Source organism: Corvus brachyrhynchos, unplaced genomic scaffold, assembly GCF_000691975.1.
Source record: "Corvus brachyrhynchos isolate BGI_N302 unplaced genomic scaffold, ASM69197v1 scaffold1, whole genome shotgun sequence".
Taxonomy (NCBI): domain Eukaryota; kingdom Metazoa; phylum Chordata; class Aves; order Passeriformes; family Corvidae; genus Corvus; species Corvus brachyrhynchos.
The window spans coordinates 10,376,461-10,391,107 of NW_008237222.1; the positions used below are offsets into that span (position 1 = coordinate 10,376,461).

The 14,647-nt window shown below is 37.3% G+C and overlaps 1 protein-coding gene across 1 annotated transcript in view; it reads right to left on the reverse strand.

Annotated features, from left to right (window-relative positions):
• The window catches only part of CDC42BPB (CDC42 binding protein kinase beta), a 64,106-nt gene that overhangs the window by 31,954 nt on the left and 17,505 nt on the right, over window positions 1-14,647 (reverse strand). The window contains exons 6-13 of the mRNA XM_017729101.1: window positions 11,689-11,837; window positions 9,628-9,721; window positions 8,102-8,302; window positions 5,999-6,247; window positions 4,959-5,038; window positions 3,821-3,987; window positions 3,612-3,731; window positions 1,679-1,812 (exon numbers count right to left, since the gene is read on the reverse strand). Coding sequence (XP_017584590.1) covers window positions 1,679-1,812; window positions 3,612-3,731; window positions 3,821-3,987; window positions 4,959-5,038; window positions 5,999-6,247; window positions 8,102-8,302; window positions 9,628-9,721; window positions 11,689-11,837 — 1,194 coding nt within the window. The remainder of the gene's footprint in view (window positions 1-1,678; window positions 1,813-3,611; window positions 3,732-3,820; window positions 3,988-4,958; window positions 5,039-5,998; window positions 6,248-8,101; window positions 8,303-9,627; window positions 9,722-11,688; window positions 11,838-14,647) is intronic.

Consider the following 14,647-nt stretch of genomic DNA (forward strand, 5'->3'; position numbering starts at 1 on the left):
AAAAAAAAATTAAAAGAGTAATTTGAACTCCATATATTCTTTCCAAGAAGAAGAAAACTGGACCTACATAAGCTTGTCTTGACCACCTCATGTAACTACTACAGATTTCTAATTCTTAATTTACACAATTGTTTACCTAAGCAGCTACAGAGACATACAAAGACAGCCATTTGCTTCTAGTGTGCCAGCAAACTACCTTTGGTGTCCCAGAAGTCTTTCTTATAAATGTGAGTACACAAGGCCACCTCACTTCTAAATAACTTAATTTTAGATTAATACCATGTATCTGCATATTTGTAACCTTTTTTAAAGGAATGCTTTAGCAGACAGCAGATTCAGGAGAGACATCAAATACACTGTACCAGCACTGGTGGGCTGCAGCAAATGTGAAGTTTTTCAGAAAACTGAGCAAGATTCCTTAAAATAAACTGTGAAGCTCTTAATACTTTAATTGAAAGCATAAAAACTATTTCCTTTACAGAAAGTAGTTAACAAAAATTAACTAATTAACTAAAATACAAATGGAATGTTCAACATAAAATCATTTGATAGTGGGAGGAAAAAATGAGAAAAAGAGCAGAACTATACAACAAAATAGATGTATACTGGCCAAGGGAATTCTAAAAATTTCTGCCATTAGTAGGGACACTGCAGGAGGATTAACTTCCCAAAAAGCATGTGCTCAGACCAGAAGCAGCAGATCTCCTTTCTCTGCTACTCATACACTCTGGCAAATAACCCCTACCGGTGGTTAACAGACAGAAGAGAGACTATTAAATATTAAATTCTAGTGTACAAACAGCCCAGAGATTTTGGCCCATGGATTACTTTTGGATCCATATGAATGGTCAGGAACAATATGACTGGCAGACTTTTGCAAAACTCGTTATTCTAATACAGGTAGCTTTTTTAAAATTATTATTGAAAGTGGTATGTAGTATATGCAAATCCCTATTTATTTTAGTGCAGAATACGTTGCTGATTTAAAACTGAAATGCTGCTGAATTTTAGGAAGCAAACGAAGGGATAATTTACACAGCAGCAAATAAACTCAGCGATTACATAAAAGTCATCATCAACCTTAAGCAATAATTAACCTTTCGGTATAAAAGACAGTAAATAGGCTCTTTCAACGAGCCCTGCTAACTTCTGTGCAAAGATCCTTTCCCCCTAAATAGACAGGTGCACCCCAGCTGTCAGCAGCAGGCTGGGTGTCATGTAAACTGACCAACGGCCAAAACCCCCAGAATTCTGCCAGGGATACCAGCCAGGTATCTGCTGGGGCTGTTTCGTCTCCCATCACTGCCTGAAACTAGAAGAATGGAAGAGAACAATACTTGTGTTCCTGATCCCTTAACAAGTCATCCCAAGGCTCTGAAGTCTCTCTTGATTGCCCTCAGACTTCTATTGAAAAAGTTAAGAAAAATTAAACTGCCTAATTAAAACCATTCTTAAGGCGTTTGTTTCATCTAGCAGAACACATTTAAAATAAAAAGCCCACCAACTTCCAAAGAAGGAAGTGTGATAATTTGGAAAGCCATTGTACTTCTGAACATGTTCCCTAACATCACAGCATAGTTTTAAAAAGCAGCATTTAAAACACTAAAATTGCAAATCACAACATAACTGTTCCAGAACTACTTTACATTTTTAGAAGTACCTATCTTTGGATCAATACCTTATGAAGGTCCTCCTTTTCTTGCCTCAGTACTCTACACTGCTTTTCTAGTCCCTTCAACTTGTGAATGGAGTCTTCATGTTCTTGTCGAAAAGCCACTGCATCTGCAAGCTGTGCTTCCAGTTTACTTATATCTGTAGATTAATACATATTAAAGGTAACTTAAAAATTAACACCAATAAAACAAGCCACGTTACTCACGCAAACTGGCATCACTTTGCCTGGAAAATCAACTTTTAGATTGTTTAAAGCAACTTTGGGGCATTGATACCTCAAAATAATTTTCTTTTTTTCAGACCCCAAAGATTGTGATCTCTAAGTGAAAAGCCTTAGCACAAGGCTTTGTTTGCTTTTGATGAACACAACTTCTAGCCCTTGAAAATATTAAAATAAACCCCAAATGTTCCAATTCCAGTTCTAGTAATGTGTTTCCTAAATAGTTTTCATTATGCAACAAAAGGGCTACAGTCATTAGTGCATCCAGCAAGACAGGCAAGGACTATTTATTTTCTAGATAAGAACTAATAAATAGTTTGGGAAAGAAATACCATCCTGCACAAGGCAATCTGGAGACCTGACTGCCCCTATACCTAGCAGTTTGTTCTCTCTTTACTTTCAAAGACAAATAAACAAATTTGATTTGAAATTATTGGTTTTAAGTGCAAAAAACCCAGCATAGCCACCTTTATATACTTCTGCTCAGTCTTACCAACTCTAAGAAAATGAACTGCCATTCTCTATTTTGGTTTTAATTACTACTTCCATTAAACAAATAAATAAGAAATTTCACAGGGAATAACTGTCTCATTCAAGTTCCCTGATGTCTGTGACAGACCAGGAAAATGGACCCATGTATTCAGGATCCCCAGCACTGCTGTAATGCTTGAAGTATTATTCCTTTCCTCATCTCAGAACAAACTTCCTCCCGCCCTACGTGAACCAATGATACCTCTTTTTAATCAGAACATACTGCTAGATTTTAACAGGACATCACTGACTGAAGACCTAGATAAACCCAAACCCTTTGCAAAAGCAGAACCTTAATCTAACTGCTGTGAATCAAAGCTAATTTCAGAATACACAAGAATAGCTTTTTTTGGAAGGCTAATCTATGTAGGAGAGCAGAACTGATTTTTGCAGTGCATACACAGACAAAAAGGGTATATTGTCAAACGAAATGGGGAAAAAAAGTTTTTAAAAAATCAGCATCAGCAACTCAGCATCTGAACTCACAGTATACAGGCCTCTATAAAACTCTCAGCCAAGTCATTAGGATTCAAAACTACCACTTTGTTTATCACTGATTCCCACTTAAAAATTAGGGGCTAACAGGAGGTTTGCATGGATAAACTAACAGCATTGTCAAGCAACAAATTTTCAGTGATATGGGTGAGTCAGTCTTCCCTCAGGACAGATGCCAGTATTTGTTTTTCTGCAACGCTCAGTGCTTCCTAATTAATGCATCACCAAACACAGAAACACAAAGGGAGCAGGAGCTCAGAAATATTTAAATGTGAACTACTATTACACATTCCCTCATCTACTCCTTTATGTTACTGAAGAGCAGCCAGACTTCTATCTCCTCTCTTACACCTGCCTCCAAATAAAACCTTTCCAACTCAATACTCCTCCCCAAATGGAGGAGTAAGAGCACAGGATCTCTTGAGATTTTTAGGGAAACAAGTATCACACAAAATACTTAACTAAATCCATCCACACAGTTCATCACACTCTGGACTTTCCATGCTAGTATGTGCAATCAAGCCAAGCAAGTGGAAGAATTAGTTAAGCGTTCATCTAGAAAAAACTGAAATGCCTCTTAATATTGAACTAGGCTTTAAAAAACCCTTTGTTTTTTAAATACTTCAAGAACATTAATTCTACTTATTGCAAAATAAATTGCATTACTATAATTACCATGCCAGAGGCTTACCTGTTAATTTGTTCTTCAACCGTTCAATTTCTTCATTTAATTTTTTAATCTCCTTATCACGGCTTGTATTTGCTGTAACACACACTGGACCTTGGAGGTTCTGCATTGTCTGTGTAGATTCTTAAAATCCAAAAAGAAAGGAAAAGATTTTCAATCAAATATGTTCCAATGAGCAGAACTAAGAATCCAAACAAATATAAACCACTAACCTTGCAGTTTTCTGTTCAAATCCTGCTTTTCTTGCTCTAATTTCCGTATTTTCTTTTCATAGCCTTCTATTTGTGAAGTGTTCTTTAAGTCGCGCTGTACATCCGTATCTTTGGTTACAGTGTCAGACTGCAGCACATTCTTTAAAGTGCCTCTATCAGATAAAGAGCTGAACAGAAATACATAAGTTAGGACATTTTAATAAATACTCACAGCAGTCTATAGCTGGGACATGCTGGGATTCCACCAAATACGCACCTTAAATTGACAAGTACAATTAGTGCAGTAATTGTTACTGTAGAGACAATTCTCAGGGTAAACTTATTATTCCCTAGCTACTGTGCAATTGCTGTAGAATTAAGATACCTGCATGCAGGACTTCAATGATGCAGATGTACCTTCACTTCACAAACTGCCTACATGATTGAAAATGTTAACTCTCCCATGCCAAAGGTTACAGGCACCTGGCAGGAAAGGAAGCAGGCAAATGTACCTGCACTAAGATAGCTGAGGGACAACCCCAAAAGTTTAGTTTAAAGCAAGGCAAAGATGGATTTAAGTTACGGCACATCATCTCACTGTGAAAAGGATGACATGCATGTTTTGGGTTCATGGGGTAACAAACCCCAGCAAAGAGAAATAACAGAATAACAAACAGGCCATAATACCTTAAGATCAGAGATAAGCATATGTTTGAGAGATCTCTGAAGTCAGAGGGAGGACATTTCAAAGATATGCAAAGTGAGCCACTTTGTCCAGGCTCAGAACCTTCTGTGTTAACTTGGTCTACACCAGCAGGACAGTGGAGGAATGAGATAATCCTGAACAGTTCCTGGCAGATGTCCACTGTGGACAAGACTTGCTCTCAGCCTCTCAACGCAGGAACTGCAATTGACACATCTAGTCCCTTAACTTTCTTTCATTTCAAATAGATAAAGTATCAAATACAAATGCACCTAAGCTTGGCAAACAGGATCAAAATATGTTCAGACATTTGAAAAACAAAAAACAAGGGATTAAAGTTTAGCCACAGGTATACCTATGGACATCAACCTTTCCACATGTTTATAAAAATGAGAATTCCCAGGAATTAGCTGCATTTGGGAAACAAGTTTAATGAAGAACATATCCTTTGCTTACCTATCAGTTGTGTATGTAAACCCAACGAATGGTAAATGCAATCCAGAAAAGCCTGTATGAGAACTTGGTGGCACCACTTCCTGCATGAAAACAATGTGCATGAAAACCCAACGGAGAACCCATACAGAGTGAAAAGCATTTCATTAAGCCTCAACAGCTAAAAGAGAGACAGCTAATGGAAAGATTTTTCTTAATACACCAACTGACAATTGGCAGTTATGCTCCACTGCCTCTGGACAAGCTTTATTTCAGATTAGGTCACCTAACAGAATGACTTGAATTTCGGAGCCTCTTGAACTGGCACTTGAAAGGGCAGCATTTCAACAAGTTCAAAGCACGATGCAGCCAGTAAAAGGAAACCCGAAATTTCAAGTTCCTAATTAAAAGTGACCTGGCACCAAAATGCATGCTGTTAGTCATTGTGTTCTAGTTACTGTCAGACATGTAATCGAAAAACATGCCAAAAGCTCTTCATTTCTTGGAGTACAAGCTGGTGAACAAACTACCACAAAAGCTCTCTCCTCCTGGCCCATTTGTAAACTACAAGACAACAGAAATGGAGGAGTGGAACACCAATGTTCCTTACTCCAAGAACCAACCTCCTGGTTCTTAAGTGAGTGGAGAAGTAGCAGGATGAGTCCTCTCACTTGGACAGCTGTGCTTGCAAGCTACACAGAGAATATATGTGTATTTCTAAAGACAGATTTTATTTCACCTTTGAGAAGGAACAAATCCAAATACTAGCTCCCGGTAAAGATAAATTGAAAGGGCAACTAATGGGCTTTTTTCCCCACCTAAATATGTTTTAACTCCGACCATGTAACAGTAATGCATTTTGGCAAGTGCTACCACTTAAAAAAGCAGCTTATGATTTCTGATAGCACAAAATGCCAAAGAGGTGAAAAACTTGAATTCTTCACGTTTGGAGCGACTTATTTTTAATCTCTTACTTTATTTATTTTGAAGTAAGTTCTCATTACTACCTTACAGTGCAGCAAGATGCACACTTCCATTAGTAATATTTTAAAACAAACACTCACTGGATTTCTTAGTACATCATCATCTACATCAAAGTTTGAGGTGTCAGAAGGACTGCTAACTTCTGGAATGTAAGGTGCTTCTAGGTTTCGGATGTTATCCCAATTAAGTCCTTCAAAAAATGCATGAGACTTAAAATCCTCTATTCCATTCTGTCCCAGTCTACGCTCCCTGCTGCAGATAAGTCGCTGAATAAGATCTTTTGCTTCTTCAGATACATCTGTAACATGGGATGGAAACTGAAACCGTTCCTAGAAAACAAAACAAATAGAGAAATTTTTAGAGAAGGAATTAATTCCAAAACTGTCAACTGTAGTTTCAAAAAAACCATAAAATTACACCAATAAAACTGGAGATGAATAGTCAAATACTGTTCTAGTTACAATGAGCAATGACAGAGCACAATTCAATCTATTCAGTGACAGATTTTTTGTCTTAAATTGGATTTCAAAGACAAGAAATCATTTTTCAATTTCTTTAAAACAGATCTGTTTGATCTGTGATTACAGTAACTCTGTCAGGAAAAGTAAACTTTTTTTAAAAGACATACCAGAATTTTTACACACAACAATATATTAAAGATCGTACAATAAAAACAGACTCTCACTGGTATTCTTAGTCAGAGGTCCCGTTGATCTCCTGGAGATGTACTCCTTGAGATTAAATTAATTTCAGCTCTTAAAACCCCATGATGTTGGTCAATTCTTTATGCTATTATATTTAAAATGTATTTTTCTAATTTTTAAGTTAAATACCTGTTTTTCTTACCAAAATATAATCTACATTTAGAAAGTATTTCTATTATCATAAACAAACATAAGATCTAAAAATTCTAATTACCACTAACAACTGAAATTACTGTAGATTGAAAAAACTGGGAAAACTTTATTTGTATTTTAGCATGTTACTACTACTGCTGTATAGCCAGGAAGGGCTTTTGGGGGGGTCTTTTGGTTGGTTGGTTGGGGTTTTTTTGTTATTGGTTTGTTTGTTTGCTTTCCAATAAAAGACAGTAGCATATTTAGACATATCACAGAATCATAGAATGGTTTGGGTTGGAAGGAACCAGAAAGATCATCCTAGTTTCAACCCCTCTTTCTTGGGCAGAGATGCCGCCCAGTAGATCAAGCTGCTGATATATTTATATATATAAATACATATATTATAATACAACTTTTCAAGTTTAAAAATGAAATAATTAAGGACCAAACCCTCATAAATGAAATGAAACTTTAAAACTTTCAATGAAAAGCATACAGTCATATTTTAACAGAGTAACAAGTTTACACTGGTTACAGTTGCAATCAGCTAGTTCACTGAAGAAATTCAAGCAATAGAAGAGATTAATATTCATCACAGTAAGGGTGTCAGCTCTGGCAAGGATTTCACATCCTATCCATCACTGCTTCATGGTGAGAGTCCAGCACGGTAAACCCGGTGAGAAGAAAATGGAGGAACACACTCTCCTATGCAACAGCTTCTGGCTACCTCGAGTATGCACATGACCACCTCCTTCTAACAGAGCTCGTGAAAGGACACCAGGGACTGCTTTATTCATACAGTCTAATGTTCAAAATGCACCCCCAAGTTCCAATGTTTCCCTACCACTCTGACCCTGGACAAACCCCCTGATCTCACGTTCTTCATGCAGCTCATGTTTTTCTACCCACTGCCACTCCAGGCAACTCCTCCCAAACTCAGGTTCTTCATGCAGCTCATGTCTACACTGGTCCACTTTTTGATACTGTTATCAGTGTGACAGAAAATGTGCACAGCTGTGCAAATAATGCATTACTTCATTTCTCCTGCACAGTCCAGAGGAAGCTGACACAAGAGCAGATTTTAATTTTGATTTTGTGATGATTGCTTAGATTTTCCAACAAGAACATCAGCATTTAGAGAAAAATTCCAATTTGTCAAAGAATTAAATTTCTGCAGTTCAGAGAAGCAAGCATTCCTAAAATCTGAACCAACAAACCTATACAACATGAATCTAAAACACTGTGAAAAAGCAAAAAACTACCATCACTTCAATATCTGTAAGTGACAAGTTGCTCTGTAAACATTATAAACTTAGAACACAAGAGATTTAATACAACTCTTACTTCATGATTCATAATCTTCCCATAGGTTTCCACTAGTGACTCTGCATAGAAGGGTGTTTCACCATACAGCATTTCATACATGCAGACACCCAGTGACCACCAGTCACATTCAGGCCCATATTTCCCCATTCCATCTTCCATCGCTTGCAGTATTTCAGGAGAGATGTAGTCAGGAGTACCCACTGCTACTGATGACTGTACCTTAAAAATAAGGCAAACATAATTCTCATAAGTTTCCAGTATCTCTCAGGAACTTTTTTACTCAAACACTAGTATTTCTGGAAAACAGAGACACCATGACATGATTATGGAGAAGGAAGATATCTATAAAATCACAGCAACATAACAAAGAAAATATTAAGAAAGTAACAAAGACTGCAGAGATTAAGTTCCATTCTACTGCTACATAACATCGATATGTTTTATTCTGAACACAGCAGAAACCCAAAATAATCACAGATATTGTGAAAGCAGAAAGACAAAATATATTTTGCCTTTGTGGCTGTTCATACTTTAAAACTGCAATTCATTGCCAGAAGTTGAAATGAAAAAGGAGTAAGTAGGGAGATCAGGTCCTACTCCTGAATTTTACAGTTTAATTTGAAGATCACAGAACAAATTTCCTGGGTAAGTTTTATTATGTCTGAAATCAGTTTAATGTTTATTGCCCAATGTGCAACTGGATTCACTACAGGAATAAAGTGGGGAAATTACTCTGTGCCCAAGTAGTGGGGAAGCCCTGACCATCAGGGCAGCACAGCTCTAACCTCTAGGAATATGTTGTCAATTCTAATGGCTCCTTCATTTTGCATTTTTTATGGTAAAGCTTTGACAGGCATTTATGACTAGAGAACATCAACAAGATGTGACTTTGTGCCAAAACCAGTGAACGATGCTGCATGTCATACCTTGGCAGGACTGGCACCCTGGAAGTGCCCTAAACGAGGCAAAACAAACAAAACCTGTCACATTTATCTTTTAGAGGTATATCCAATCTGCTGCACAAGATGGCCAATTACCATCATGTTGCTGTTCCATTTGTCAGAGGCATATAAAACAAACTGCTTATTAATTATAGAATCAAGACAATCATTTAGGTTGGAAAAGACCTTTAACATCAGCTGTTAACTGAGCACTGCAAAGTCCAGCTAAACCATATCCCCAAGTGCCACATCTACGCATCTTTTTGGATGGCGACTCCACATTTGTGTGTGCCTAACTGGTGTAGCTGGTCACTGACCGTTCCCCCCACTTAAATGGTCATTAGAACAAAAAGTGAACATTAGAAAAATATAGCAGAGGCTAACTTTAAAAGTTAGCAGCCTGTAAAACAAGGAGATGAAGGTTTCAAAAACGCATTTAAGTATGTTGAGTTATACTGTACCCTCAATTTTTAGCGTGTCAGAAAGTTACCAATCTATCACCTCCCTTATGCACACTGATGATGTCTAAATCTCTTTAAAAGCAGCAACTCACTTCTAAGGCTCCACTACCAGCAACCCAAATAAATTTTGCTTTATACGTACTGTGCCATCTTCACTCATTTTCAGACAGGACCCAAAGTCTGCCAGTCGTATGTGGCCATTCATGTCCAAAAGAACATTATCCGGCTTTATGTCCCTGTTGTAACAGAAAGACGTGAAAAGATTTAAACACACAATATTAGCTCTGCTTGTAAATATTAATCTTGGATCAACACAGAATTTTACGCACTGATGTAAACTCTTTTTATGGTACAATTTATGACTCTCTCCTCTTGACCAACCTTAAACCCACCAGTTTTGTTGCACCATGAAATCTGTATTTCTTTTCAAATGTGAGGTTCCAAATGCCACTACATGTGTTGAAAAACTTAAAAATTGTACAATACCTCCAGTTTAATCTTTGAGAAGAAGACTAGAATTACTAGGAGTAAACAAAAATAAGGTGTTCTAATACACCTTGCTACACAGATGTGGAAGCTGACAATGGCTGATTTTTAAGGTGCTGAATTCCAGACTCACACTTGAGATTTGTGAGCAAAACTGTGACAGACTTAACAAAGGCTTCTCATATGTGTAAAAATTCTGCCAACTTGATACGTTTTTCCAACACAAACTGGAATTAACCTTTTTTAACCAAGGGTTAATGCTCTGAAATTAATTACTGAAATGTCACTAATACTGCTACTCATTAGCAGTCTTAATACAAAATAATAAATGCTAATCTATGCCTGTCTACATAAATTTAATTGCATATTTACTTATGATAATACACAAAAATATGTGCTGAGACAATTGGACTATGTCACTATGCTTCCCCAGCAAATTAATTAGTAATTCTGTACTGTTAAACTTATTCCATACATTTCACTTCCAGATATTGTCAGCATTCTCTTAACAGTCCCACAAGCACAAGTCAAGCTCAGTAGTTGCAGGGGACTATGAAAACTAATATACAAGTATACACTGATTTGTTTGTTTGTTTTTTGAAGAGCATTCCTCACAGTGCCACTTGCATCATGAGCCAATCTTTGCTTGGCATGCAGCTCTCACTTGCCTCAGGGACCAGTACTGCTGTTCACAAAGGCTTAATGACTCCTCTCTGAGCTCCACTGTCTCCTCTCTACAGCTGACAGGTCGTATAAGCCCTTAAAGGGTCCTTGAAACCCTCTCCAGAGCAATCATGCTTCCTCCTAATCCATTCCAGTTGCCAAGCAGTAATTTTTTGGGCATTGGCACATGTCCTGTTCAAAGCACGTGTTTTGGCCACAGAGCCACATACTCCTATTGCCACAACAGACCTTCATTCAGCCCCATGAAAAGATGTAGCTGCTCAGCCAAGTCAGGCCACCATCCTTGGAAATTGGTGCAATGCTGCCTCTGGTGAACTTCTCTGAGGCGGTAACATTATTAAATCCCCAAATATTGCCCACATTTACTCACAGGAGTTTTAGAGAGTTTAAATGTCTTTTCTTTTTAATTTTTAAAACAGCAATCAAAGTGCAAACGGAAGAGTTCAAAGAATTATAGTTGAGAATTCCCTATACTTTTTAAACTTTAACTGTACAAGCTACTACCAACCACAACCTAAGTTTACTTGATGGTAGCCACTAATTTGGAATACACATCTTGTGTGCAAAACTAGACCAGCACATGCCCACTGATTACAAAATCTGTTTGAGAATGACCTCAGGTAAGTACATGCACTGATGTTATCATGGGCTTACTGTGCATAAATTTTGCAGAATATCTAAACATCTGTAGAAAGTTCAAACCATTTCAAACCCCTTCAAACTTCTAGGTTGCTTGGACAAAGGCAGATAAATATTTATTAAGTGAATTGAGAATAAGTCAAGAGCCCTGATTAAAAATAGAAGACACTTTAAAAGGTTAGTCAGATAAATGTCACTGCTTCTGATATCAATCCATCAAAACTTGATATTTAAAATAAAGTAGCTTATAGAGCTATTGTACAGCATAAAGTAAGCATGTATCCATAGCAGTTTGCCTTTGGCTACTGTGTCCATTTGCATATATAGCAGTGTCTTTGGGATTAACTTCATATAACTGTACATGTAGTTTTTGCCAAATGAGAAGGTATTTTACCTGTGCACATAATGCAGCTCATGTATGGAATGTATAGCAAGCACCATTTCACCAATGTAGAACCTAGCCATATCTTCAGGAAGCTTGTCTTCAAACTTACTGAGAAGTGTCAGCAAGTCACCACCAACATAGTAGTCCATCACCAGATACTGAAAATATGGAAATAAAGCAATCAAGTACTGAGAGACAGCTGGCAAGAAAAAAAATTACAGTTCATCAGTGAACCCCTGAAAAAAACCCTTTCACTATTTTTTTTCTATGCCTGTGAAAAGTAGTCAAAATTGGTGGTCTTCTGTTTTACTTATTTACTTACTTAGTATAAAAAGACATATTCCTTTCATAATCACAGTAAGAATGACACATCAGCACTTAGTTCCTATGATAAAAAAAGCCCAAATAAAATATGGCAGCAACAAACAAGTAAATCAGGGTGAGTTTATTTTTGTCTTAACTAGTATCACAAAGAAAATTACCTAATATCATCAAAACTAATGTAGGTTACCAACTCTTAAACTGCAAACATCCAGAGGATTATGAAAGAAAATGTATAGTTAAACTCAATAATTGATGCAGCTTAGTCTAAAATATACATTTAGTTACTACTTTCAGTTTTGGTACCATTTCAATACTACTCGTTGTTCCTAAAGTGGCACTTATCACATCAACATCTTCAAATGCTCATCTTGGCACATTCCACATCATGGATGCATACCACAGCTGGCAGGCACTTGATTACACTATACATTACATTACTGTACTATACATGGATGCCCATAACAAGCCAAAAGCACTGCCAAGCCAGAGGCACTAAAGTGGGAAATTTAGAAGTCAAAGATTAACGTTCCTTTGAATATATTTCAATGAAAATGTAAACAGCCTCCTAGGCCAATCAGCCATCACCCTATCCATGGAAAAGACCAAAACTGATAGGGTGACATAAAAGAAGAAGACTCAGGCATGCTATTTGTTTCTCATACCACAAAACAAGGATTATGTTTCAGGTATTTCCTAGCAACATCCACCTAAATCCAGAGCATCACTTCAAGTATAATGACTTCATGTAGTACTACCAGTCTTGAGCAATTTTGTTTCATGTTTCCCAAGATGATTTGATACATGCTTTTAGGACTAACTGCTTATTCTGGAGTTAAATTTCCAAAGCAGTCATCTTATTTTTCTCCTCAAAGTAAAAGCAACCTAGAATCCACTGTCCATGCCACAGATTCATCTTCCACAAGGGAAGCAAATTAAAGAAGATAGGAATGCAAGCAACATAAAGTGCAATATTAACAATTTCCTCACTATCTTTTGGATTAAAATAGCGACTCCAAAAGCCACAAGTTTTGGTATTTTCCTCTATCTTATTCAAATTACGGCTTAATCTGATAGGCAAATTGCATCACTTATGTTGAAATCGATCTGTGTATATTGCTCCAAGAAACTTTAAGCATGTACTGAACACTGTACACATGCAACAATTATGCTTGAAAACAAAATGCTACAGACAGAAACCATAAATCTTTTAAAAGGGATATTATCTTGAAGCATTTTCTGTCAAATTCAAGGCAAAGACACCTTATAGAGCCTTCTGTGGGAAGTGAAATATTCTCCCTTTCAGAGACAAGGTAATGCACTTCTGTCAGCTCCCAAAGTATTTATAGCTCAACAGCAACTCAGGTGACACATGAAGTAAGGCACCTGGATCACAGAAAGATGGTGAGATCTCTTCTATGAGGAAGTGGAGCTGTATTAATTTTTCAATTCAAAATGATCTGCTTGCCAGGAGGTGCTTCTCCCTTCTTATGGGATTAAAACAAAGGCTGTTCTGATGCTGAAATCTAGAGGTATTGCATTTCTTCCAGGGAAGTGACTACATCAAACAGGATGAAAGTAGTTGGAAATCAAAGGAAAAAAGGATATCAAAATACTTTCATGAGTACTCAGAAGCCTTTGAGAGGCTGACGGCAGTTGGATACACATATGCCCTTCTTCATGAATGAGACTAGGAAAGAAAATGAAGAGATTCAAATCTGGAAGAGATGGAGAACTTCAAGTCCCATACAAATTTTCAATATTCATGGACTATGTTGCACTTACATCGCATCTGCTTCAACTAAATCACCAAAGGCTTATTTAACCCATCTTGACTTAGGCTGTCTCTTACGAAAGCTTTTTAAGAACCAGAAAAAAGTTATGCTACCATTTCCATGTCGTGATTTAAGAATTGGCTGTTTAGAAAACAGTAATACATCGTGTATTTGCTTGAAAGGTTTTAAAACTACAAGAGCAGAACCAGAAAATGGACACCAGAACACACATATTCCATAGAATTTTGTATTTCTTGCTTAAATGTAAGTTCTGCATTATCAAATGCTCTGTTAATATTAAATAGAGAGAATAAAACCCTAAGTACTTTTAGACTCTCCAAAGGCAGCTTCTACATTTCTCTGCTAGTATCTTACTTCCTCTTTGTCTCGTTCTGAACCCTTCATCATACAGCCAGAGATGGCAGAGCACTAGGTGGGGGAAGACACAAGGCTCTCCTTCTGCTCAGGGTTAGCTTATGTGGTTTTGCATTTAAGAATCACTAGATATAATGCACCAACACCACTGGGAGGAAATGCCGGAACCAAGAGCTTTCTCTTGCAGAGGACCAGGTTGGAAAACCAAGCTCTGTTGTCTGTTCTTGTTTTGATCTCAGCTTTGTATTCCATTCTGCAAGGATCATGGATGAACAGCACAGCTAAAATGTAAACCAGATCTGCCCAGGCTCTGTAACAAGGCAGCGCTTTCCAGGATGAGGAAAAATGTAGCTATAAACTTCTTCAAGCTCCAAAGAGAATTGATCAGAGATCTCAGTCCCTGGACAAGTACTAGATGGTATGGAAGAGAACCTTCTGTCCAGGTTTTTGGATGAATTGATTTCTTGGTGCGTTTCACCTTTTCTTCATGCATCATT